Source organism: Cervus canadensis, chromosome 17 (genome assembly GCF_019320065.1).
Source record: "Cervus canadensis isolate Bull #8, Minnesota chromosome 17, ASM1932006v1, whole genome shotgun sequence".
NCBI classification, from domain to species: Eukaryota; Metazoa; Chordata; class Mammalia; order Artiodactyla; family Cervidae; genus Cervus; species Cervus canadensis.
This window is the reverse complement of record NC_057402.1, coordinates 59,960,851-59,988,307: the sequence shown is the minus strand read 5'-3', so window position 1 is coordinate 59,988,307 and position 27,457 is coordinate 59,960,851. Positions and strand designations below refer to the sequence as shown.

At 46.1% G+C, this 27,457-nt stretch overlaps 1 protein-coding gene across 2 annotated transcripts in view; it reads right to left on the bottom strand.

The window, feature by feature from the left end:
• ATP10A (ATPase phospholipid transporting 10A (putative)) overlaps window positions 1-27,457 on the bottom strand; it is a 181,572-nt gene that overhangs the window by 5,179 nt on the left and 148,936 nt on the right. For both annotated transcript variants that reach the window (XM_043489379.1, XM_043489380.1), the window contains 6 exons: window positions 22,444-22,547; window positions 22,241-22,367; window positions 20,548-20,732; window positions 9,830-10,139; window positions 7,073-7,149; window positions 3,444-3,569 (listed from right to left, as the gene is read on the bottom strand). In XM_043489379.1, the coding sequence (XP_043345314.1) occupies window positions 3,444-3,569; window positions 7,073-7,149; window positions 9,830-10,139; window positions 20,548-20,732; window positions 22,241-22,367; window positions 22,444-22,547 (929 nt within the window). The remainder of the gene's footprint in view (window positions 1-3,443; window positions 3,570-7,072; window positions 7,150-9,829; window positions 10,140-20,547; window positions 20,733-22,240; window positions 22,368-22,443; window positions 22,548-27,457) is intronic.

The following is a 27,457-nucleotide window of genomic DNA, read 5'->3' as shown; positions in this document are numbered from 1 at the left end:
CCACCAACAGCCCTCGGAGGGGTGCAGTCCTGTGGTCAAAGGACCACAGATCATAGGAAAACAAAATAAAGCTCTGGCGGGGTCTAGGGTGGCTCAGGTCAAGAGGGCCAGCAGGGTGCACCACCCACCGCCGGGCTTCCTTCCTTGCGCCCCTCTCTGGGACACTACACCAAACCTATCTGGGCCATACCCTGGATGCCGCCTTCCTCTGTGATGAGGAACAGTGTACAGTTACTGACTCCGGTGGCGGGGAGGACGCACACACAAGCATGGTGGTGATCGTGACTCTGACTGAGCCCCTGGCTCTGCCAGGCACTCTGCTGTCGGGGTGAGCTACAGGCATTCCTGCTGGTCCCTGTGGCTATCCCAAACAGGAAAGCGAGGTCCAGAGAGGTGGAGGAACCTCCTCCCATGCCCAGCGTGAGGACCTGGGTGAGCCTCTTCCCACTATTACTTGGTCACTGAACATCCTGATGCTCTATGTAGTGGGGGGTAGGGGTGGGGACTGGCAGCTCAGCGACTGCCAAGCATTCTGACACTTGCTAGCTATGCAAGCTGGCACAGATCATTTAGCCACTCTCTGCCTCAGTGACCTTGTCCATGACATGGGCACACCAGCCATACTCAGCTGTGGGCTGTGGTGAGAATTAATGAAGCACTCACAAGAGCTCCCTACATGCTGAGATGCTCATCAATGTCATCTGTGGTTGGTACTGTCAAAGAACAGCTATTTCCTTCGTCTGTGGCTCAAGCAGGGCCGGCGTGCTCACCCCATTTAGAGGAAAGGAAACTAAGGTCCAAGGTGTCAAATGACTGGACAGTGGTCATTGCATGAGTAACAAACCCATCTTGTTCAACCACTCGGGGCTCTTGGCCTGGAGGAGCCACGGAGGAAGAACATTCTCTGCTGGGCACCGCAGACAGTGGCCTGGGTGTGGGTTCTGGAGCTGCTGCTATGCATATCTCTGACCTTGAGGCAGTCACTTAACCTCTGTGAACTAGAGCTCAGAGAGGTTTCCTGACCTAAAAATGGCTTGTTCCAATGATCAGGAAAAAAGGACACAGTCTACACTGATATCACCTCTAATGACCCAGATCTTCCAAACCTCGCTTCAGTCTATGCCCTAATGCAACTCTTCCCCTCCACCCTGAAAACTGACAAACGTGGCTTCTTCACTAACTTTCTTCCCTTTTTCACACCCACACTTGCTTATCGCTCTTCTACCTCCTCATGTGTAGCCTAGTGACTCATCAGTGACCAAGTGGAGTCAAAGAGGAGAAAAAGTACTTAGATAATTGAGATTATTTTTTCATGTAGTACCCAAAGCCTTCTCCTCAAACCACTGTTGCTATGGAAACTTTCCTTCTCTACTCCTTATTGGAAGGCAGGCGAACTTATTCTGAAAACAAATGAATTTCTCACTTTGGGAGGCAGAATAATTATTTCTGAACTTCTCAAGTAGATTAAGTGCTTGTTCACAGAGGCCTTGCATCTGACACAGAATAAAGAGAGGCCCCTTCTCCTTGCCTGTCTCCTCCCCCGAGGGCAGAGTCGCTGTGGCAGACAGGAGGCACTGTCCATTCCAGTGGCCACTCTGGGTCTCTTCTGCAACCGAAATATGGAATGCCTCCCCCTCAGCCTAAGAAGTTTTCCTTAGGAATTACAGAGAGCAGAGTTCAATTCCTGTGTTCTGTTTTGTTTTCAGATAAAGAAAACAAAATCCAAAGGAGGCAAATAACTTGCTCCAGATTGCACAGCTAATGACTGAGAGAAACAGTGCTGGGATTCCAGCCTGCCCAGCCCCACTCACATCTTTACTCAAAGCACCACCTACCCCTTTGGGAGCTGGGAGCCTCTAGGTTTGCAACTGTGTGCAAGGAGGGGGTGGTGCTGGGGAGGCAACGCCAGGCAGTCAGTAGCAAGGGGATCTGATGAGGTCAGGGACAGCACGGCACAGCCCTGCATGGATTGAGTCCCAGGCAGAACCCAATCTGAATTAATTTCCAGGATCTAATCTATAAAATTAGACATGCTCTTGACTTTGGAGCTATGGATCCAACAGGGCAAATCTACAGGACTGCTCTGAAGAGTCAGCTACCCCAAGAGTTTACTTACTTTGTCTCCTTGCCTCCTATCAGAGGCAAAAGGGACAAGCAGCAATCCAGCAAGTTCTCAGTAGAATGTCTATACCTCACAAGTAGGGTAGGGTCCTGAGATGGCCATGTGGTCCATCCTGGAGGCTATTGCTGCCACACGGCTGTCTGCCAAGAACACAGTAGTGAAGGAACTAAGAATTAAATGTTAGGGTCAGCAGGAAACAGACCAGGGCCCTGAATCAGAGTCCCTGAAGAAACAGAACTGTCCTGAGCCAAGCAGGTCTGTGCACGCCCTAACTGAAAGGTCAAGTACAGAATGAGCTGGCCTGAGGGGCGTCTACCTGCCAGCACAGAGGGTGGCAGCCCCTTCCTGCTGGCCCAGGGTGGGCGCGATTTTTGCCATTTATTTCTACTTCATTAAATCTGGGGCCAAAGCTTCAATGTCATAATTGCTATATTAAAGTCCATTTGTATCTGAATAAACAAACTGCTATGAAATCGTTTAGCTCAAAATAAAATTTTTACCATTTCACTACCTCATTGACTAGTTCTGTAATCCTAGATTTATAAGCAAAAATATTTTGTGTATTTATTGAGAGTGCAGCGGGCTAGGTGTGTAGTGGAGTGTAGCAGAGTTGTAGAGGAGTGTCAGTGTCTAGTGCAGAAGTTTCCTGAACAGGAAACTATGGTAAAACGTGATGATGCCTGTGGTTGATGAATGAACACAGAAGCAACAATGCAGCCATAGGCCTATGTACATTCATGGTGGCCAGGGGGATGAGGAAAGGCTTCTCGAAGACGGTGGGCAATCTCAACAGCCTTCTTAGCATCAGGGTCACAGCCCAGCCGAGTCCTCATGCTGACCCAGGACTGCCAACCACACTTCCACTCATCAGATGAGCCCATGTGCTTTGAGAGAGCACTGATCAGAGCATCCTGTCTGTGGGCGCCTCAGGAGACCATTTCTGAGAGAGACAGGGACAGAGTGGTAAAGGGCCTGGAAACTGGAGTCAGCTGGGTGGGGGCAGAAAGGAGCCTTGACCACTCACTGACTGAGGACTTCATGAAAACCCCTGGGCCCCACAGTCACTCTACTTATTATAAAGCTGCAAGTGGACTTCCTCCTTGGATCTACCTGTTTCCATCCTCAGAGCAGCAAGTGAGTTAAGACTTATGAGACTGAGGGTGCAAGGGCAGACCAGGCCTGGAAAAAAGCCACAGAAGCCAAGTGTGGCTGGAACCAACAGGAGGCTGTGGGATGGCCCGCAGACCACGTTCAGTTAACAGTCCTGTGAATCTCACGGATTTCACATCAAAAATCCTCGACACTGGCATCAAATACATACTGTGTTTTTGTAGAAGAAGTACAGCACCATGTTGGCAAGCCGGGAATAGCACCAATGTCCGTGAACAATCAAGAGTCTCTCGAGGTATCGGAACTTCGGCACCGCGAAGTCGCTGGCCATCACTGCCTTGAGAGGGAGAGAGTGCTAGTTATTGGTGCTACTTCACTGTGCCTGAGGTCCGCCTTAACTCCCCCCAAACACAAGGCGCAACAGGGATGCAGAAATCCAGCCTGAGCTGGCTGTTACCACTGTCTCCAGGATGAACGCTTGCATTTAAGAAAAATCCAGTATCAACCACACTCTAGTTTAGGGATACTGCTCTAGAGGACATATTTAAGATTTCAAATATATGTAATTGATGTATTTGTAAAGTTTTTGCTTTTTCTTTCCCATGCTTTTTTTTTTTTTAGGCAAACTAAAAAAAAATATGGAGATGTATGAAGTTTCCCTGCTTTTTCCCACTCTCTGATGTTTTATTCATCTAAATCATATTAGGATCGCAACCCAAAGATGAACCAAAGCTGCCCCTTAGGTATGCGTCAGGGACAGACAGACAGCTGTCCTGAGAGGTGTCCTCTGGGGCGTTCTCCCCAAGAGCCACGTGTGATGAGCAAGGCCAGGCCCATGGATGCCCTGCCCGCCAGCCAGCCCAGTCTCAGGATGCCCACTGCAGGGCACTGAACATGGCCTGAAAGGACAGTGAGATGGATGGCAGGCTTCCTCTGCAGACAGGAAAGAGCCCGGGGGAGGAAGCTTTCCTTTACCTCACTGAGCAACGTATTCTACACAATTAACTAACTGGGCCAGACGGTGCCATCCTAATGACAATGTCTGTGTCCAAAATAACTTGGAATACATCATTATTTGGGAATGAATTTCATTATTTGGGGGAAAAATCCACGAAAATGTCAAAGATACATTTTTGCTTATCTTTGAAGGTTATTCCACATAAACATTTAAGTCTCCTTTTCAAATTTTACAGGCTTCCCTTAAATATCACTTAGAAAAGAGCAAGTGATGATACTGTCCCATTTGTGAAACAGAGTAACATCATGACACATGACAGAAAAGAATGAAGCCTTAGAATGTCTGCTTTCTGAACCCAAAAGTAAGGATCTGAAAGTAAACCACATCTTTACCCCTCTTCCTGTCAACATGTGGGAGCCTTAAGGGCTTCGTGCATCTTTTCTTCCTTCATTTATTCCATAATTCATCCTCTCAAAAATCATGTATTAAGACCCTCCAGTTGCCCGACACAGACTTGGAGACAGATACCATCACACAGGGTCCCTGTCTTCAATGTCCTAAACAATGAAGGGTTGACGTTGAGTCCGAGTGAAGGAGAGGCCCCAGGGGTGTTTGAGAAGCAGCCCCAAACTTGAGAACTGCAGGCATGCCCCTCCTTCCAGGCCCCGCTGGCCTTTCTTCCACCCTTCGGCCCAGCTTCCCGCCTCCACACCCTGAACACACCGCTTGCTCCCCCAATCACAGTGGCCTCCCCAGTATTCCCAGCTGGGCAGAGCTTCCCACCACATCCTCAGCAGGGAAACTCATGCTGTTCCTTCACAGCACTCAAGACAACTCAATTATGACCACTGATGTAAGTTAAAATCTTCTCTACCTTCCCTTTCTGATCTTTCTGAATATTCCATGAGACCCTGCATGGTAGATGTTGTGATTACCTGCAGCCCTGGTTCCCAGTCAGCGCTTGACCCATGGGGTGCTCAACAAACATGGTTGACCAGATGACTCCTCAAAGACTGGGTGTCTCAGAGCTACATAATCTCCTTGGTCCTTTCTGTTCCCCTGCCTGGGACACCTTTTCCACCCTGGCTGAGCTGGGGAGCTGCAACTACCATCACTTTTCCTCAGACACTCAGCCTGGACTCCTCGGGTCCCTATGGCCACAGCGTCCCACACAGTGTCTCTTCCAGGGAGCTCCGCACAACGTCCCCTTTCTTACGGGACTAACAAGCAAGCAGGGCCACATTCCTCTGGGGAACCTGAACCCTTAGAACAGTAGGAGAACGAGTCTTACTGTCACTTTACATAATGCGCCCTCAATAAAGAAGTATAGTTTCAAGTAAATATGGAAGCATCCAGTGACATTCCATGCAGAAGTCATGTCCACTCAAAGCTGAGTCTCAGTAAGAGCCCTACAGTCTGGCTGATCCCCACACCTCCTTCATGGCTCACTGAATCCTCTGGCTCCTGCCCTGAGGCCCTGCAGTGGACACAGCTCATGCCCTTCCTCACTGGCGTGCTCAATCTTAGAGACCCTGATACAAAGTGGATTCACTGGCTGCATTTCTCTGCACTCGTGGTTTACAAGCACTGCCCTGGTTAGGTATTCATTCTAGGAAATGAGTGCAAAGGAGGCAATGCTTAAAAAATCAGATGGAATTAACTATTTTTCTCATTCATTCAATAGACATTTTTGAGCTCCCCCATGTGATGTCACGGAGAAGGCAATGGCACCCCACTCCAGTACTCTTGCCTGGAAAATCCCATGGATGGAGGAGCCTTGTAGGCTACAGTCCATGGGGTTGCGAAGAGTCGGACATGACTGAGCGACTTCACTTTCACTTTTCACTTTCTTGCACTGGAGAAGGAAATGGCAACCCACTCCAGTGTTCTTGCCTGGAGAATCCCAGGGATGGAGGAGCCTGGTGGGCTGCCATCTATGGGGTCACACAGAGTCGGACACGACTGAAGAGACTTAGCAGCAGCAGCATGTGATGTCACTGGGAGGAGGGGCAAGGATGAGTCCAAACTGGGTTCCATTTTCAGTTTTATGGAGGAAGAAAACACGTACAGTAACATAACCCAAGTCAGACGAGGTGCAGGAGGAGAGTTATGTACTGAGGATGAGGCCGAGATGGAACAATTGTGCTTCTGGCTCAGGACTTTCCATAAAACTGTGATTTCAGTGTCAAGTGAGAAAAACAATGACCTTGCACTAGCATGGGACACATGAGGGCTCAAGAGCTCGTTACAGGGTGAGCACGTCAATGAGCAACTGGCAACCAAAGAGTGGACAACATCTTGATTTTTAAAAGAAGACAACTGGATAGACTGTTCCCAAAAGTCTCCACCAAGTTAAAAATATTGTGATTCAAACTTAATCAAATGTAGAACTACTACATGAGAAAGAAGCACATTCATAATAAACCCATTTATTCATCCTCTGGATCATGTGCAGAGCCAACATAGTGGCAAATGAAAAACACAGAGATTAATTTTCACATGAGAGAGGATGGCTTTACTCCATCTTTATAGTGACACCAAGACACAACAGTCCTATAGCAAAGTCCATGGTATCACTGATGTTCAGCAGCAGTAAAAAATGCCTTGCAGAGACGACCCACCGACAGCCAGAGGAAGGCGATGACTCACCTCGCCTCACTCCATGCCACCTTTACAGAGAAACAGACTGACAGGCACATTCACTGCACGGCTTCACCAACATGAAGAGCCGCCTGCCACCTGGTCTACTGCCGGTTTAGCAGGAGGCGAGCGCCAGCTATATCAAGGTCCAAGCCTTCAGCTCTGCAGGACAGCTCACAGCGAGGCCAGCGCGGCTCACAGTGGGAGCCCTTTGGTTGCCCAGGACAGCCCCCTGTCCTTACCTGCATGCCCTCCTGGCCTGAGATTCCCACGCCCACATCTGCCACCTGGATCATGCTGACATCATTGGCTCCGTCTCCTAGAACATCACAGGCAGGGAGAATCATGAGCTGAGATGTACATGATTAAACAGGCTTGGTGGATCTTCACGGGACTCCGGTGTGAGCTGGGAACTGTGAAGGGTCCTAGGGAGGAGTGAGGAAGAGGCAGTGCAGCCCCTGCCCCAGGGGAGCCGGGTTATGCAGTCAGAACAAACCTGGTGGGAGGCTTGGACCCAGCAGCCACACCAGGAAGAATCTGAGAAAGCAGCGGCCAGCGCCCCTTTCCATTTAGGACACGTTCCAAGCTACTGGCTCACACACCAGTAGAGCCCTTCAGGGATCTAGAACAGAATAGGATCACCGCCTTCCCTGTTACTTCCTGACCCACTCTAGGCTTTGTCACATGTCAGTCAAAGCTACTTCCATTCACACTCCTGTGAGTGGTTCTCTAAACTGAACAAAGGAGGTTAAACTGTGCCCAGCAAACTGTGGAACTCTGTTTGCACACTCAAGTCTGGCTAGCTTGTTAGTTACTGTGCCCACCTTTGGTCTCTCCAAGCATGTAATTAAGGAGACCACCTATGTATTTAGTCAAATTGCTGACAGAAAGTGTGTACGAGCACAGGGTCAGCACTCTCAGCGTCTTTGGGGAAAGACAACCGGAGAGTTAAACTCATTATCATTCACTGAGAGTGACTGTTCTTGGAACAGGGTGGCAGAAGGGCCCACATCACAGAATACCTCCCCCATTTCAAACATGTAAAGAGTATAGGTATATAAAGTCAGAGTGACTCAGATGGATGTCTTTCCTCTGTGATCCCTCTGTTCTTTACTGCACAGGGCCCAACCTGGAGAATGAGTCAGTTATTTGTCCAGCTGAAATTCTGTGAAGCAATAACCTCTGTAGCTCTGCCCAGAATGTCCCATTCAAAATGAGATGTGTGGGCAATGATGCTCTCTGGATTATTAACTGCTGGATGCCCAGGTCTAGGTCACAGTCATGCCTTAACTCATAGAAAGAAATGAGCTAAAAGTTGATGGGTTTTTATTTTTCCTTTCCCTTTTGAGATTCTGTTTTGTTTTTTCTTTCTAACTAGCCTTTTTCTTTCCCCAGATTCCTAAGTGAGCGCCACACACCAGTGATGCGGTGGCTGAGTGAGCTGGGTCCCGAACAGGCAGTGAGAATGTGCCGTATCATGTTCAGAGTCTCACACCCGCCCCACTGGAGGACGCTGACCCCATGTTACGGCTGAGGCTGGAGCACAGAGGAGCAAAGTTATCGGTGAGGGTGCAGACCTGGACTCAAACTCCTCAGCTTCTGCCTCCAACACCTGCTCAGAGAGACCTAAAGGCCTGTCTGGGCACATGAGGGCAAAGGTGGTCCTGAGACAGCCTCCCTGAAGAGGGGCCACCCTAGAAGAGCTGCCTGTCTTATCTCAGCCGGAACCAGGCTGTGGGTGAACACACACACACTCACACCCCTCACCGGTTACCATGCCCTGGGGATGTGCAGGTCCATCTCCATGACAACCATGCTAAGGCCATCACCAGCCCTAACTGTCCTGATGAGGTGACAGGGTGGCAATTCCTATATCACCAAAGGGGGGCTGTCACAGACCTCCTATAGAAAATAGAGTAATTATTACTGATTGGTGAGGAAGCTTTATTTCAGAGCCAGCTCTCACTTAGGTGTGCATTCTATATGCAGGAAGACCAAACTATTTGATATCGGGGAATCCTGGGGACCACCCCTTTTCCTAGGCTACCTGCAGTCTCTCCCAGCTCTCCCCAGCAGGTGGGGCTCCCACGTCCCTGAACCTCCCTGGACACTGGAGTTGAATCAGAGTGGGTGGGGAGACAGGTGGGTGCTGGTGCAGACTGGAGAGGAGCCCAGAAGGCTCGCCAGCCCCAGTCTGCAAGGAAAAACCACCATCAGACACACAGTCCTTAAGGAAATGATGCAAGATTCAGCAACTATTCAGAGTTAGGAGAAATGTTTTAAAATTAGATGCTGGTCTTGAAACAAAATCATCTCCCAGGTGGCTCAGATGGTAATCAGCCTGGCAATGCAGGAGACCCGGATTCGATTCCTGGGTGGGGAAGATCCCCTGGAGAAGGAAATGGCGATCCACTCCAGCATTCTTGCCTGGAGAATCCTATGAACAGAGGAGCCTGGCGGGCTACAGTCCATGGGGTCACAAAGAGTCGGACACAACTGAGTGACTAACACTTGAAACAAAGTTCAGCAGACAAGAAGTGATGCGGATTCTGATCACCATGGAATCTCTGGGTCCCGAAGTGTGATGAAGTTGGACCCCAGGCGGCTCATGGCCATCAGAAGCACCTACAAAGGGCCTTCTCCCTAAGTTGGCCTGGGGTCAGGCTTAGTGGGCAGGGCTCTGCTGAGGGCCTCACGACAGGACTCTCCTGTCTCCCGGGAGACAGTAAGAAGCTCTAACTTTTTAATTCGACAATGAATTACCGACTTTATAATATGTAGCTGTATCTGTTGCTAGTGTATTTTGTGGCTTTCAAATCCAAGCTTTATATTTGGAACAGACTGCCAATTTTATTGCACCGAGTGTGATTTTATAAATAGAAATAAGAACAAGAAAGTGTTTTCCCACCCTAGAGTGTAGTATGGAAGGGGCAGGAAATCCAAGATGCTTCAAGAGAAGGCAGCTGCACAGGAGGAGGCCATCCGGCCTGGATACTTGCCTATGGCCAGGGTCATGGCCTTGAGCTTGCTCCTGACCAGTTTCACCACCATGCTCTTCTGCAGGGGGGTTGAGCGACAGCAAAGGACAGACCGGCACTGCTTAGCGAGGAAGAGGAATTTGTCCTCCAGGTTCTTCTGGAGGGCGTAGGCCAGACTTCTCCCATCGATCACGAGGCTGGGGCCAGAGGCTGTGGCTTCAGAGGGTGGACAGAGCGGGGCGAAGCCCACGCTGAGGCTGCCAGTGGTCCTCTGGGGGCTGCAGGACTGCACGTAGCGTAGGCACTGGTCCAGCAGGGCCTCGCACGCCTCCTGAAGTGGAGACAGAAGAGGGACACACGGGTCACTCATCCACATCACCCCAGCGACACATCTGAGACTCTCCCGGGACCCAGGCTGCAGTCCTGGCCCGGAAGGGCACACTCCTGCACCTGGGAAGTCGGGGGAAGTGGATGACTTTCAGCATGAAAGAGTCTGGGTGGGTTTAGGGTTCCTATAAGATTCTACTTGATTCCATTATGCCACGTAGAGCTTAGCACAGAGCATCTTCACTTTGGGAGGCCTGGCCAGACTGTGCTGGTCAGGCCGTGGGAGCTTTTCAGGCACTTCCCCACGGTCCTCAGAGGCCCTTACTCAGAACTTCTTGTTTCCTAGTGAGCTACCAAGAAGAGCTTCTGCTGTGATTAGCTTCAAAAGAAGTGTAATCAGAGTCTCTTTAAGATCTCCCGTTGACCATGAAAAAAAAAAAAAGCCTAATTTCTGAGGCTTTGAATTGGCAGTGCCCTTCCAAAGCTGTATCTGAGTCCCAGAAAGAATAGGGAAACTTCCTGGGGAGACTGCAGGGTCAGGGCACAGAGGGATGGGAGGGACAAGTGTTTCTAAGAATGAATACACTCCAGGAACTCCACTGGTTCCTGCTCCTCCACGGACAGACAGAGAGCTCCAGGCTAGTGAGCAGCTTCCCACACGGCACTGTGGGAATTAGGTGTTTCCAATAAGAAGTACTGAGCACGTTTTATATCGAGGAAAGTGGGTGAGACGGTGAACAGAAGCCTGAAAAGATGCAGCCGTTGACTTTGGGTGATGGGCCAGGAAGCGGGACACACACACAACCCCAGGACCACAGCAAGTCACTGCGCAGAATGCGCCGGATACGGGGCGGGGGGAGCCTTGCTCTAGAGTGGGGCTGGGGGCGGCGGTACCCGGAAAGGCTTTACGGAGAAGGCGGGACCCCACTGCAGGACCGCCACGGATGCTCCGGTGCTAGCACAAAGCGCCGGCAAGGCAGGCCGAACGAGCGGACCCTGCCCCCACCTGGGAAGCCCGCGGTGGCACCCGGACAGAGTCCCCAAGTGACGCTGAGCGCTCAGAGTAAACGGCAGCGGTCAGGCTGGGGAAGGAGAGCGGTGCTCTAAACACACGGACGTCTGGACAGAGCTGGAAGCGGGACGAAAAAGCTCCAGTGCGAGAAGGCCTGTACTTCTGGCTTGGAAACCAGAAAAGAGAACTTTCCGTGCTCAGGGCAGATGGAGGAAACCCTGTTTTTATTTTCCTCGATTCCCTTGAACCCAGCGCCAGGCGACTCTGCTCCAGGGCAGCAGCAGGAACAACCACGGTGGCAGGGCCGCCTGTCGCCGGGGACTCCGAGGGAGGCGTCCCTCCTCTCAGACCACCTGCGGCCCCGACGGCAAGGCGCCACCTGGCCCCGGAAGTCAGTGCTGAGACACAAAGCCAATCAAGGCAACTCACACACTCGCCTTTCAGCCAGAGGGAGTCCCAGAGAATCAGAAAGTAGTGGAACATTGTTAGGAGTGGGGAGCTGGGCAAAAATAGGAGACAGATTCTAACAGCTTGGCAAAGGCTAAACAAAAGTGACACTGAACCCAATGCCCCGAGGCTGTTTGGAGCCTGCAGCCTGCGCCCAAGAGGACTGATTACCTGCTTTAAAAAAAAATGCCCATTCTCCATAGAATTTAAAGTGACCAGAGTGCCATTTGGGGCTTCCCTGATAGCTCAGTTGGTAAAGAATCCGCCTGCAATGCAGGAGATCCCTGTTCGATTCCTGGGTTAGGAAGATCCCCTGGAGAAGGGATAGGCTACCCACTCCAGTATTCTTGGGCTTCCCTTGTGGCTCAGCTGGTAAAGAATCTGCCTGCAATGCAGGAGACTCCAGTTTAATTCCTGGGTTGGGAAGATCCCCTGGAGAAGGGAAAGGCTACCCCCTCCAGTAATCTGGCCTGGAGAATTCTATGGACTGTATAGTCCATGGGGTCGTAGAGTCCACACGACTGAGCGACTTTCACTTTCACTTTCAGAGTACCAGTTAAAATACCCACAATGCAACTCCAAATTTATCAGCAGATAAAGAGCTAGGAAATCCTCAGTGCTGTGGAAAAAGGAAATCTACCGAAGTCAATGCCAAGATGACACATATTCTGGAATTATCTGAAAAAGACTGTGAAACAGTCATTTAAAAGTATTCCAAGAAGTAAGAAATAATTCTAGAAATGAATAGAAAGAAAGTCAGCAAAAAACATGATATAAAGAAGAATTAAATAAAAATTTCAGAACCCCCAAAACACATTAATCAAAATGTAAAGCTCACTGGATTCCACTTATGTATCCATCACTGGATTACATAAATAATTTATGTAATTTCTCTGTGCTCAAGGAGGGGTATTATAACCTTATATTCTGTAAGTGTGAGCTATGCACAATGACTTTCTTCCAAAGAGGACAGTGTGAAATGGGTGAAAAGAATTAGCTTATGGTGGAAAAACCAGACAAAATTAACATCCACAGTAATACGCCATGTTGATATAATTGCTCTTGACATGATGTGATGAAATGATGAAAACGACCTTTTGTCTGTGGTCTTCTTCCCCAAAGCTCGTAATTTTAATCAAGAGAGAGACATCAGACAATTCCCCGTATAAGACAGTCTATAAAACATCTAACTGTATCTATTCTCAAAACTGTCAAGGTCATCCAAAAGAAAGCCTGAGAAACTGTTGTAGCCAGTAAGAACCTGAGGAGACATGACAACTAAATGTAATGTGGGTCCTGAATGACATTCTGGAAGATAAAAAGGACAAAAGATGAAGATTAAGACAATCTGAATATAGCACAGACTTTAGTAGCAACTGGATACCAATATCCATTTATTAATTGCAAAGATGTTAATAATAGGCAAAATTAGGTGTAGGTGAAACAGTACTATCTTCACAATTCTTTTGGTAAATTTAAAACCATTCTATATAAAAAGTTTATTAAAAAACCCACTGAGTGAGCTTAGTAGCAGAATAGAAATAAATAACAGAAGCAAAAGCCAGTGACCACAAAGACAGATCAAGTGAAATTATCCAGTTTGAACGAGAGAAAAAAAATTAAAAACTGAAGAGTGCCTGTGGGACCCTTGAGAAAATATCAAAAGACATGTCATCAGTCTTCAAGAAGAAGAGGAGAAAGTGCACTGCAGAAAAAGTGTTTGATGAAATAATGGCTGAAAACTTAGCAAATCTGGTGAGAGACATAGTCCCAAAGATTCAAGAAGCTTAGCAAATACCAGAGTAAAAATCAAAAAAATCCATGGCCAAACATGGGCATCATCATAATGAAGCTGCCTAAAACTAAAGAAAAACACTGGAAAGCAGCCAGATAATGATTCATTAGCTATGATTCAAATGACTGCTGATTTCTCACTAGGTACTGTGGTGAAATAAGACATTATCTGATGAAGAGAAGCAGAAGCATTTGCCATCAGTGGACCTACTCTAAAAAACAGATAAAGTAAGGGAGCTTGGGATGGGCTTGTACACTGCTGTATTTAAAATGGACAACCAACAAGGACCTATTGTATAGCACATGGAACTCTGCGCAGTGTTATGTGACAGCTTGGATGGGAGGGGCATTTGGGGAGAATGGATGTGTGTACATGTACGGCTGAGTCCCTTTGCTGTTAACCCGAAACTGTCACAACATTGTTTATTAATCAGCTGTACCCCAGTACAAAATTTTTAAAAATAGAAGGACGTTCCCCCTAGGAAAGGGGAATTGTGCCACAAGGAAACTTGAAACAATGGAAATGTAAGAAGAGCAGCAAAAATTGTAAATATATTTATGTAAATATAATCTAACTTAAGTAAATATAATGGACCATTCTTTTCCTGTTGGTGTCTTTAAAATATGCTTTGAGATTGAAAGTATATATCATCTGATGAGGATTTCAATATATGCAACTGTAATATATAAGATACCTACAACATTAGGGGGAAGAGTTGAGGGAAACATGGAGTGATAAGATTTCTTCATTCCACTGATTGGAATGAAGTAGATTGACAACTTACATATGCATAGTATAAGTCTAGTAAATACACTAAAAAAGTTAAGTGATGTCAAAACCTAAGATAAATTAAAATGGAATACTAAAAAAATGTTCAAATAGCTCAAAAGAAGGTAGAAAAAGGAACGGAAACATAAAAAACAGAATAATAAGAAAACAAAAGATAAAATAGAAGACTTGAATCCAAATATATTGATAACTAGAATAAATGTAAATGATCTAAGCATACCAGTTAAAAGGAATTGTCTGAATATATGAAAACATGACCTATTGTCCAAATGTAATGCCACATTACATTACATTACAATGCTTCATTTCAAATGTAATGCTACAGGTAGATTAATAACTGAAGGATCAAACAAAGCATGCCATGCAAACAGAAATCAAAATATATGGAATGACTATTTGGGGCCAGAATAAATTATTTCAGGCTTTTCAGGTCATTCAGTCTCTGCAGTCTCAACACTGCCATTATAGCATGAACACAGCCTAAGACTGTATATAAAAACACAGAGAAGGCTGTGTTCAAATACACCACTACAGAAACAAGTAGTAGGCTGGATTTGAGGCATAAGGCAGTTTTCCAATTCTTATTATAGAAGAAGTAAACTACCATCTCTCAACAGGAGCTAAGTGATCCAGCAGTCAATATTACAGAACATACATTCTTTACATGTGAATATGAATATTCACCAAGAAAGACCACACCCTGGGTCATACAAAATGAATATAAAAGAATAAAAATTATAAAAAGCACAATCTACACAATGGAATATTACTCAGCCATAAAAAGGAACACATTTGAGTCAGTTCTGATGAGGTGCTGAACCTAGAACTTATTATACAGAGTGAAGTGAGTCAGAAAGAGAAAGATAAACATCATATTCTAATGCACATATATTGAATCTAGAAAAGTGGTTCAGAAAAACTTATTTACAGGGCAACAATAGAGAAACAGACATAGAGAACAGACTTATGGACATGGGGAGAGGGGAGGAGAGGGTGAGATGTATGGAAAGAGTAACATGGAAACTTACATTACCATATGTAAAATAGATGGCCAACGGGAATTTACTGTATGTCTCAGGAAACTCAAACAGGGTCTCTGTATCAACCTGGAGGGGTGGGATAGGGAGAAAGATGGGAGGGAGGCTCAAAAGGGAGGGGATATATGTATACCTATGGCTGACTCATGCTGAGGTTTGACAGAAAACAGCAAAATTCTGTAAAGCAATTATCTGTCAATAAAAAAATAAATTAAAAAAAACTGAAAAATAAAAAGCATATTCTATGACAAGAATGGACAGAAATCAACAGAAGAGGTGTAAAGTAGAAATCAATAACAGAAAGCCAATAGGAAAACACCAAACACTTGGAAATTAAACAAAATCAGTTCAGTTCAATCGCTCAGGCGTGTCCAACTCTTTGTGAACCTGTAGACTACAGCACACCAGGTTTCCCTATCTATCACCAACTCCCAGAACTTACTCAAACTCATGTCCCTAGATTTGGTGATGCCATCCAGCCATCTCATCCTCTGTCATCCCCTTCTCCTCTTGCCCTCAATCTTTCCCAGCATCAGGGTTTTTTCCAATGAGTCAGTTCTTTGCATCAGGTGGCCAAAGTATTGGGAGTTTTAGCTTCAGCATCAGTCCTTCCAATGAACATCCAGGACGGATCTCCTTTAGGATGGACTGGTTGGATCTCCTTGCAATCCAAGGGGCTCTCAAGAATCTTCTCCAACACCACAGTTCAAAAGCATCAGTTCTTCAGTGCTCAGCTTTCTTTATAGTCCAACTCTCACATCCATACATGACTACTGGAAAAACCATAGCTTTGACTAGACAGATCTTTCTTGGCAAAGTAATGACTCTGCTTTTTAATATGCTGTCTAGGTTTGTCACAGCTTTTCTTCCCAGAAATAAGTGTCTTTTAATTTCATGGTTGCAATCACCATCTACAGTGATTCTGGAGCCCCCAAAATAAAGTCTGTCACTGTTTCCATTGTTTCCCTATCAATTTACCATGAAGTGATGGAACTGGATGCCATGATCTTAGTTTTCTGAATGTTGAGTTTTAAGCCAACATTTTCACTCCCTCTTTCACTTCTCTCTGCCATAAGGGTGGTGTCATCTGCGTATCTGAGGTTCTTGATATTTTTCCCAGAAATCTTGATTCCAGCTTGTGCTTAATCCAGCCCAGCAATTCTCCTGATGTACTCTGCATATAAGTTAAATAAGCAGGGTAACAATATACAGCCTTGATATACTCCTTTTCTGATTTGGGACCAGTTCTAGTTCTAAATGTTTCTTTTTGACCTGCACACAGATTTCTCAGGAGGCAGGTCAGGTGGTCTGGTATTCCCATCTCTTTCAGAATTTTCCACAGTTTGCTGTGAGCCACACAGTCAAATGCTTTGGCGTAGTCAACAAAGCAGAAGTAGACATCTTTCTGGAATTCTCTTGCTTTTTCAATGATCCAATGGATGTTGGCAATTTGATCTCTGGTTCCTCTGTCTTTTCTAAATCCAACTTGAACATATGGAAGTTCTTGGTTCACATACTGTTGAAGCCTGGCTTGGAGAATTTTGAGTATTACTTTGCTATCATGTGAGATGAGTGCAATTGTGCAGTAGTTTGAGCATTCTTTGGCATTGCCTCTCTTTGGGATTGGAAGGAAAACAGACCTTTTCCAGTCCTGTGACCACTGCTGAGTTTTCCAGATTTGCTGGCATATTGAGTGCAGCACTTCCACAGCAAAATCTTTCAGGATTTGAAATAGCTCAATTGGAATTACATCATATCCACTAGCTTTGTTTGTAATGATGTTTCCTAAGGCCCATCTTTGCATTCTACGATGTCTGGCTCGAGGTGAGTGATCACACCATCGTGGTTATCTGGGTCATGAATATCTTTTTTAGTATAGTTCTTCTGTGTATTCTTGCTACCTCTTCTTAATATCTTCTGCTTCTGTTAGATCTGTACCATTTCTGTCCTTTATTGAGCCCATCTTTGCATAAAATGTTCCCTTGGTATCTGTTGGTCCTTTAATGGACCGGAACCTGGTGATTCCGAGAGTAAGAGACAGAAAGAGGCTGACATCCCCTGGTTTACGCGGAAAGCCAATAGAGCCCTGTTCTTAGGGCTCGCGCTGCTCCACATAGGCACCAGGCGCCCTCTCGAGTGGGTGAAGGCACAGTGCGCCTTCTGGAGAGGGGCTTAGAAGCCCAGGCAAGAAAGTGAGCTCAGCGGGCCTCCGCGCTCCAAGGAATTAGCCAGAAATAGAGAAAAAAAAGGAAGGAAGGAAGGAAGGAAGGAGGGAGGGGGGGGGGGGAGGAAGGAAGGAAGGAAGGAAGGAAGGAAGGAAGACACGGGGACCAAAGCTCTGATGGAGCAAAGGTGTTTTAATCAACATGGCGTGGGCATATATACTGTCTTACAAGGTGGTTATTCTCAGCAAAGATAAAGATTAAAATTCCAGACTTACAAAACATAAGACGATCCCTATTAAAGAGAGAGTTGCAAACAATCACCTTTTACCGTGTGGCTCATAAAAAGGAAGAGGGTACTTACCACTGTAATGAGAAATGCCTGGATTCCTCAGCCCCAGGAAAGGCGTGCCTCTCCTCTTAATTCCTGAATATTCAGGAATCAATAAGGGCCAGAGGGTTCCTGACAGATCCAAAACAGCACACAGGAAGCCTCTAGTTAAATGCTTCCTGACAGCTATCTCTGATTTTCTTGAAGAGATCTCTAGTCTTTCCCAGTCTGTTGTTTTCCTCTATTTCTTTGCATTGATCACTGAAGAAGGCTTCCTTATCTCTCCTTGCTATTCTTTGGAACTCTGCATTCAAATGGGAATATCTTTCCTTCTCTCCCTTGTCTTTCTATAGCTTCTCTTCTTTTCTCAGCTATTTGTAAGGCCTCCTCAGACAACCATTTTGCCTTTTTGTGTTTCTTTTCCATGGGGATGGTCTTGATCCCTGTCTCCTGTACAATGTCATGAACCTCTTTCCATACTTCTTCAGGCACTCTATCAGATCTAATCCCTTGAAACTATTTCTCACTTCCACTGTATAATTGTAAGGAATTCGATTTAGGTCATACCTGAATGATCTAGTGGTTTTCCCTACTTTCTTCAATTTAAGTCTGAATTTGGCAATAAGGAGCTCATGATCTGAGCCACAGTCAGCTCCCAGTCTTATTTTTCCTGACTGTATAGAGCTTCTCCATCTTTAGCTGCAAAGAATATAATCAATCTGATTTCAGTATTGACCATCTGGTGATGTCCATGTGTAGAGTCATCTCTTGTGTTGTTGGAATAGGGTGTTTGCTATGACCAGTGTATTCTCTTGGCAAAACTGTTAGCTTTTGACCTGCTTCATTCTGTACTCCAAGGCCAAATGTGCTTGTCACTCCAGGTAGCTCTTGACTTCCTACTTTTGCATTCCGGTCCCCTATAATGAAAAGGACATTTTTTTGGGGTGTTAGTTCCAGAAGGTCTTGTAAGTCTTCATAGGACCATTCAACTTCAGCTTCTTTAGCACTCTTGGTCAGGGCATAGATTTGGATTACTGTGATATTGAATAGTTTGCCTTGGAAACGAACGGAGATCATTCTGTTGTTTTTGAGACTGTATCCAAGTACTGCATTTGGGACTCTTTTGTTGACTATGATGGCTTCTAACGGATTTCTTCTAAGGGATTCTTGCCCACAGTAGTAGATATAATGGTCATCTGAGTTAAATTCACCCATTACAGTCCATTTTAGTTCACTAACTCCTAAAATGTCAGTGTTCACTCTTGCCATCTCATGTTTGACCACTTCCAATTTCATGACCACTAACATTCCAGGTTCCTGTGCAGTAGTGCTCTTTATAGCACTGGACTTTACTTCCATCATGAGTCATCCACAATTGGGTGTTGTTTTTGCTTTGGCTCTGTCTCTTCATCCTTTCTGGAGTTACTTCTCCACTGATCTCCAGGAGTATATTGGGCACCTACAGACTTGGGGAGTTCATCCTTCAGTGTCCTATCTTTTTGCCTTTTCAGACTGTTCATGGTGCTCTCAAGGCAAGAATACTGAAGTGGTTTGCCATTTCCTTCTCCAGTGGACCACGTTTTGTCAGAATGCTCCACCATGACCTGTCCGTCTTGGGTGGCCCTACACAGTGTTCTCATAGTTTCATTGAGTTAGACAAGGCTTGGTTATTTTAAATAGATTGGTTAATCAGATTAGTTAGTTTTCTGTGGTTTTGGCTTTCATTCCATCTGCCCTCTGATGGAGAAGGATAAGAGGCTTATGGAAGGTTTCTGATTGCAGAGACTGACTCTGGGGGAAACTGGGTCTTGTTGTGATGGGCAGGGCCACACTCAGTAAATCTTTAATCCAGTTCTGTTGATGGGGGCACTGAGAGCAGCAATGCCTACATGGGACCTTCTGAAGGAGGTCCCATTATCTTCATTACCTCCACCATAGTTTGACCTCAGGTCAAACAACAGGGAAGGGACACAGCCCCGCCCATCAACAGAAAATTGGATTAAAGATTAAACAAAATACTGCCTATTTTAAGACTTATTTAAAAAGTCACAAGACAGCATGGTATTGAAGAAGGGATAGATATACCTATGGAACATAATAGAAATCTAAAAATAGACACACAACAAATAGGAGCAATTGATTTTCAACAAAGGTGTAAAGTCAATTTAGTGGAGAAAAGACAAACTGTCCACAAACAGTTCCTGAATAACTGGCCAGCTACATGCAGAAAAATACAGTTTGATGTAAACCTCATACATTACACAAAATTCTACACAAAACAGATTGTGTCTAAAGCTGAGATGCTACACTATAAACCTTTTAGGAGAAAACAAAGGTGAAAACTCTGATAAGGCACATCTTAAGTGTGACACCTACAGGCACGATCCATAAAGGCTGGAAGAGTCACTAGGCCTGTGGGAAGAGACCCACCCTATACATGGGGGAATTTCGGTCAACAGAGGTGAGGAATGAAAACCCAAGTGCTGCTGGGGCATTAGTGAGATAACACGTGCTGTCTTGGGAATGCTAATGACGAATGGACAGCTACCCTGGCTCCATGAGAGCCCATGAGATACTCTCTGATACTGCTGGCTGGATACAGCTCAGGAAAAGCTGGTTGAGCTCTGAATTATAAAGCTCAGACATGTTCCTGAGAAGTCCCAGCAAATCCCACGTTCTCCAAGACAATAAGAAACAACACAGGTACAAACAGAGGCAAAGAACAAAGGCCCACCTCACAGCAAGTGCCAGAAATGGAAGGCATTCCTTCCTGCTCCTCTCTGGGGCTGGCGGGGTGTGGAGTTGCCCCGGCAAAGCAGGCTCCCTAACATCCACCCACCTGGGATTCGGCATTCAGGGTGATGACTTCCTCATCATGGTCCAGAAGTTTGCAGGCATGAGCAATGTTAATGGCCGTTTCCTGTTTGTCGCCGGTGAGAACCCAAATCTGCAGACCTGCTTGACGCAGTTTAGCAATGGTTTCGGGGACTCCATCCTGCAGGCGGTCTTCAATCCCCGTGGCACCTGCTCAAAGGTACCAGTGTAGGTGAGGCCCTGCTTCTGGGCCCCTGCCCTGACCAGCATGAATACTACACTCCAGCTCAGCAGAGTTGCTGGCCCCGCCCTGAAGACTGGACCCTGCTGAGGCCCATCTTCTTTGGAAGCACTGGGGTGATTCCTTATTCAGGATATGGGGGTACCTTCACCAGCTCTCGACTCCATACAATAGGGACAGCTGGAAGCACTAAACATTAATCCTCTGGGCATTAAACTGAACACCTCCAAGGCTTCCTAACATGCAGTGAACTTTTAACTTTATAGATAGCTTGGAAATAACGCTTGTGGGGAGATGGTGAGAATGACCATACCCCGAGGGATGAAAAGTTTTCAAGCTTATCCATCCTGCAGAAAGCTTCTGGTAAATGAGACCACAGTGATGGCTCTCAACAGTGTTTACCATTAGCTGTTGAAACAGATCAGAGGCCCATTATTTCTTGAAAGCAATATTATCCTGAATATGCTTCTTTTTCCACAAACATAAAAATTAAAGAGCAGATTTTTCCCATGCAAGTCTTAGTATTAGATAAAATATACCACTTAATGCAGAAAAGTGTCCTCTAGACCAGCCTGTTTTTTCCTGTTTCCAGCTTGGTGAGATGCTCTCCATCTTTCTTTTAAGAAGTGCAGCATTGCCTGAGGCCTCCTTGTTAGCCTTGCCTTTCTCTTTTATACATGCTGTTCCCTGTGCTGGGATGCTGCTGTGGACTAAAATGTTTGTGTCCCTCCTAAAAGTCCATAGGTTGATGCCCCAATCCCCAGGGTAATGGCATTAGCAGGTGGGGCCTTTGGGAGGCAATTAGGTTATGAGAGTGAGCCCTTGTGAATGGGATTAGTGCCTTTATATTAAAAGATATGAGAGAGTTGACTTTTATGCATTAAAGGCAGCCCTGTCTGAGTTCAACAGTTTCTGATTGTTCCTGGGATGGAGGGACCATTTTAAGCATCAGTTGTTGAGAAACCTTGCTTCTGATCTCTATTTTTGGTGGGAAAGCAGGGTTTTAGGGGAGGAAAGTCTGACACGGTTCCCAGCAGGGTGGCACAGGGAATGACCCAAAGACTGACTAGAGAGGAGAAAGTTCAATGGAGCACAGCCCCGCCCGGGGTGTGCTAGTGTCAGAACAGATGTTGTGTTGTTTAGTCACTAAGTCGTGTCTGACTCTTGCAACCCTCTGGACTGTAGCCCGCCAGGCTCCTCTGTCCATGGGATTTCCCAGGCAAGAACTGGAGTGGGTTGTCACTTCCTTCTCCAGGGGATCTTCCAGACCCACGATCCAACCTGCATCTCCTGCGTTGGAGGTGGATTCTTTATTGCTGGGCCACAAGGGAAGCCCAGTGTCAGACCAGCGGGGTACTTAATGAAAACGAGTGTGTGCAGAGCTGCTGCGGACTAGAGCCAGGGTACCTCTCTGCCCAGGATGCTGCAAACTCCACCCCGCCCTACAGGACACCAGCCGGCTCGAGGACATAATTACCCAACAAATGCAGATTCGTCTCCAGGCGAATGGCAGACTGAAAGAGGAGCTCCTCCCGGTTGTCCAGGGCGGATTCTGCTTCCAAGTGGCTCTGCAGCCAACAGGCATACTCTTCCTTACTCAGAACCTGGGTGAGACCTGCTGGTGAGCACGTGGGCCGCACCCGCTGCTGGCTCTGCCCCTCCGTGGAGCTGCCTACTCACCCTTTTGGCAATGCACAGGGTTCGCAGGCCCTCCACCGCATACAAGTTGAGGTAATTCTGGGTCTCGCTGCGGATCTTCATTTGATGCCTTCCTCTGGCGTCATCTAAGTTGGAAATAGGAGCAGAAAAAAAAAAAAAAAAGAGTGAGAACAACAGAGCGCAGTGGAATGCCCTGGTTCCCTCAGACGCCGGGCCTGCTGGAATCCACCTGCAGTGACGGTCACTGCTGAGGTTTCCACAGCTGAGAGCTCAGCACCATCAGGGTCTAGTTGGGAACTCTTCCCATCCGGGAGAGAAAAGAGCTGCATTTTCAAGTCTGAATGGCAGCCCACTCCAGTATTCTTGCCTGGAGAATCCCACAAATGGAGGAGCCTGGTGGGCTAGCATCCATGGGGTTGCAAAGAGTCGGACACAAGTGAGCAACTAACACAACACAACAACAACACAAAGCAACCATGCTCAGAGAGACAGCAAGTAGAAAGCTGGTTGCTAGGGGCTGGGGGAGGAGGGGAGGAGGGGAGGAAGGAGCTATACGGAGCTTCAGTTTTGCAAGATGAAAATTCCTGGAGATCTGCTGCACACCAATGTGAATATACTCAACACTACTGAACCGTACACTTAAAACTGGTTAAGATGGTAAACTAATGTTATGTTGTTTTTTTTTAACCATAATTTTGAAGAAGGTAATAAATTAGCTATTAGCTAGTAAGAGATTTCCAAACATTCACCCTTTCCTGTTTTCTGTAGATCCAGGTGCAGAACAGACCTGGCTGTTTATTACCAGACTGCAGAAGTGCTAACCCTGAGCCTTACCACTGTGGAATCCCTGGCAAAGTGACATACACCTTCTTAACTCCAATGTGTTCTGGGGTTAATAATTATTAGTGAGAAGTCAGAAGACACTTTAGTTTCTGCGTGATAAAAGAATGAGTGTGTTTCGGAGTCAGTGGCCCTCCCCATTCTGTCTCACTGTAGCTGGCTGCAACTGGAATGCTGGCCAGAATTTTGTTCCAATTAATTAGGCAGGAATGTCACAGGAGCAACCTTTCATTATCCTTTCATTATGATTTACTCCAACAACCTCCAGTAAGAGGTGCCCAGAAAACATCTGTACCACTAGATTTAGCAAGCGTCTGTTTTACTACTTGTCAATAGTATACACGTTCAATATAGAACTTAAAGTTAGATGTTATTTTAAAAAGAACCTTATCAGACTTCTGGATCAAGATGGTAGAGTAGAAGGATGTCCGTTCATCTCCTCCTGTGAGAGCACCCAAATTGCAACTAGCTGTTGAACAACCATTGACAGGAGGATGCTGTCAACCATGACAGCAGGTTCCAACCTGCTAAAAAAAGATACCCCACATCCAAAGACAAAGAAGAAGCTGCAGTGAGATGGTAGGAGGGGAGCAATCACAATAAAATCAAATCCCCTACCTGCCAGGTGGGTGACCCACAAACTAGAGAACAATAATATCATAGAAGTTCTCTCACTGCTGTGAAGGTTCTGAAGCCCACATCAGGTTTCCCAGCCTGGGGATCCGACAAAGGGACTGGGGATCCCCACAGAATCTGACCTTGGAGGCCAGCGGGATTTGACTATAGGACTTGCACAAGACTGGGGGAAACAGAGACTTCAGTCTTAGAGAGCACAAACAAAATCTTGCATGCACCAAGACACAGGGGAAAGGAGCTGTGACCCTACAGGGGACTGAACCAAGACTACCTGCTAGTGTTGGAGGGTCTCCTGTGGAGGCATGAGTCAGCAGCAGCTCCCCACGGGGCTGGGGGCACTAGCAGCATCGGGCCAGGAAAGGCCCCCTTGGCGTGAACCCACTTGGAGTTCTCTGTTAACCCTACCATGGAGCCCGTAAAGCCGAGGGCTGGGTTACCTCAGGCCAAACAACTACCAAGGAGGGAGTGAAACCCCATCCATGGGCAGATAATTTGATTACAGCTTTACAGAACAAGGCCCTGTCCACCAGAGCAAGACCCAGTTTTTCCCACCACCAGTCCCTCCCATCAGGAAGCTTATACAAGCCTCAGTCTCCTCCATCAGAGGGCAGACAGAAGAAGCAAGAAGCACAGAATCACAGTAACTGAAATAAAAACCACATCACAGAAAGTTAATCAGCATGAAAAAGCAGAAAGTTATATTCCAGATGAAGGGACAAGATAAAACCTCAGAAAAACAACTAAATAAAGTGGAGACAGGCAACCTTCCAGAAAAAGAATTCAGAGTAATGATAGTGAAGATGATGCAGGATCTAGGGAAAACAATGGAGGCAAAGATGGAGCAGATGGAAGAAATGTTTACCAAACACCTAGAAGAACTAAAGAACAAACAAACAGGGATGAATAATATGCTAGAAGGAATCAAGAGCAGAATAACTGAGGCAGAAGAATGGGAAAATGACCTGGAGGACAGAAAGGTAGAAATCACTGCCACAGAACAGAATATAGAAAAAAGAATGAAAAAAAAAATGTAGACAGTCTATGAGACCTCTGGGACAGCATTAAATGCGCCAACATTTGCAGTACAGGGGTCCCAGTAGGAGAAGAGAAAAAGGACCTGAGAAAATACTTGAAGAGGTAATAGCTGAAAACATCCCTAACATGGGAAAAGAAACAGTCAACCAAGTCCAGGAAGCACAGAGAGTCCCAGGCAGGATGAACCCAATGATGAACACACCAAGACACACAGTAACCAAACTGACAAAAATTAAAGACAAATACAAAATATTAAATGCAATAGGGGAGAAATGACAAATAACGTACAAGGGGAACTCCCTTCAAGATACCAGCTGATTTCTGAACAGAAACTCGACAAGCCAGAAGGGAAAGGCACAATATATTTAAAGTGATGAAAGGAAAGAACCTACAATCAAGAATACTCTACCCAGCAGGACTCTTGTTCAGATTTGATGGAGAAACTGAAAACTTTCCAGACAAGCAAAAGTTAAGACAATTTAGCACCAGAAGTGCGCCAGCTGCAACGGACCACGCAGAAGCGTGGCTGTGAGGAGCTACCCCTCGCCCAAAGTCAGGGGAAGTGACCGAGAGCGCCAGGCTGCGACGGTGCAGGAGTGGCCTAGAGGAGCTACCCCACGCCCGAGGTCACGGGCTGCGGCCGAGAGGAGCAACCCCATGTCCAAGGTAAGAAGCAGCAGCTGCACTTTGATGGAGCAGCCGTAAAGAGATACCCCACATCCAAGGTAAGAGAAACCCAAGTGAGATGGTAGGTGTTGCGAAAGGGCATCAGAGGGCAGAAACACTGAAACCACAATCACAAAAAACTAGCCAATCTAATCACATGGACCACAGTCTTGTCTAACTCAATGAAAATAAGCCATGCCGTGTGGGGCCACCAAAGACGTACAGGTCACGGTGGAGAGGTCTGACAGAATGTGGTCCACTGGAGAAAGGAATGGCAAACCACTTCAGTATTCTTGCCTTGAGAACCCCATGAACAGTATGAAAAGGCAGAATGATGGGATACTGAAAGAGGAACTCCCCAGGTTGGTAGGTGCCCAATATGCTACTGCAGATCAGTGGAGAAATAACTCCAGAAAGAATGAAGGAATGGAGCCAAAGAAAAACAATACCCAGCTGTGGATGTGACTGGTGATAGAAGCAAGGTCCAATGCTGTAAAGAGAAATATTGCATAGGAACCTGGAATGTTAGGTCCATGAATCAAGGTAAATTGGAAGTGGTCAAACAGGAGATGGCAAGAGTGAATGTCGACATTCTAGGAATCAGCAAACTAAAATGGACTGGAATGGGAGAATTTAACTCAGATGACCATTATATCTACTACTGTGGGCAGGAATTCCTTAGAAGAAATGGAGTGGCCATCATGGTCAACAAAAGAGTCCAAAATGCAGTACTTGGATGCAATCTCAAAAATGACAGAATGATCTCTGTTCGTTTCCAAGGCAAACCATTCAATGTCATGGTAATCCAAGCTTATGCCCCAACCAGTAAAGCTGAAGAAGCTGAAGTTGAATGGTTCTATGAAGAACTACAAGACCTTTTAGAACTAACACCCCAAAAATATGTCCTTTTCATTATAGGGGACTGGAATGCAAAAGTAGGAAGTCAAGAAACACCTGGAGTAACAGGCAAATTTGGCTTTGGAGTATGGAATGAAGCAGGGCAAAGGCTAATAAGAGTTTTGCCAAGAGAACACACTGGTCATAGCAAACACCCTCTTCCAATAATACAAGAGAAGACTCTACACGTGGACATCACCAGATGGGCGACATCGAAATCAGATTGATTATATTCTTTGCAGTCAAAGATGGAGAAGCTCTATACAGTCAGCAAAAACAAGACCAGGAGCTGACTGTGGCTCAGATCATGAACTCCTTATTGCCAAATTCAGACTTAAATTGAAGAAAGTAGGGAAGACCACTAGACCATTCAGGCATGACCTAAATCAAATCCCTTATGACTATACAGTGGAAGTGAGAAATAGGTTTAAGGGACTAGACCTGAGAGAGTGCCTGATGAACTATGGAAAGAGGTTCGTGACATTGTACAGGAGATACGGATCAAGACCATCCCCATGGAAAATGCATGCAAAAAGGCAAAATGGTTGTCTGAGCAGGCCTTACAAATAGCTGTGAAAAGAAGAGAAGTGAAAAGCAAAGGAGAAAAGGAAAGATATTCCCATTTGAATGCAGAGTTTCAAAGAATAGCAAGGAGAGATAAGAAATCCTTCCTCAGCAATCAATGCAAAGAAATAGAAGAAAACGATAGAATGGGAAAGACTAGAGATCTCTTCAAGAAAATCAGAGATACCAAGGGAAAATTTCACGCAAAGATGGGTTCGATAAAGGACAGAAATAGTATGGACCTAACAGAAGCAGAAGACATTAAAAAGAGGTGGCAAGAATACACAGAAGAGCTGTACAAAAAAGATCTTCACAACCCAGATAATCATGACGGTGTGATCACTCACCTAGAGCCAGACATCCTGGAATGTGAAGTCAAGTTGGCCTTAGAAAACAT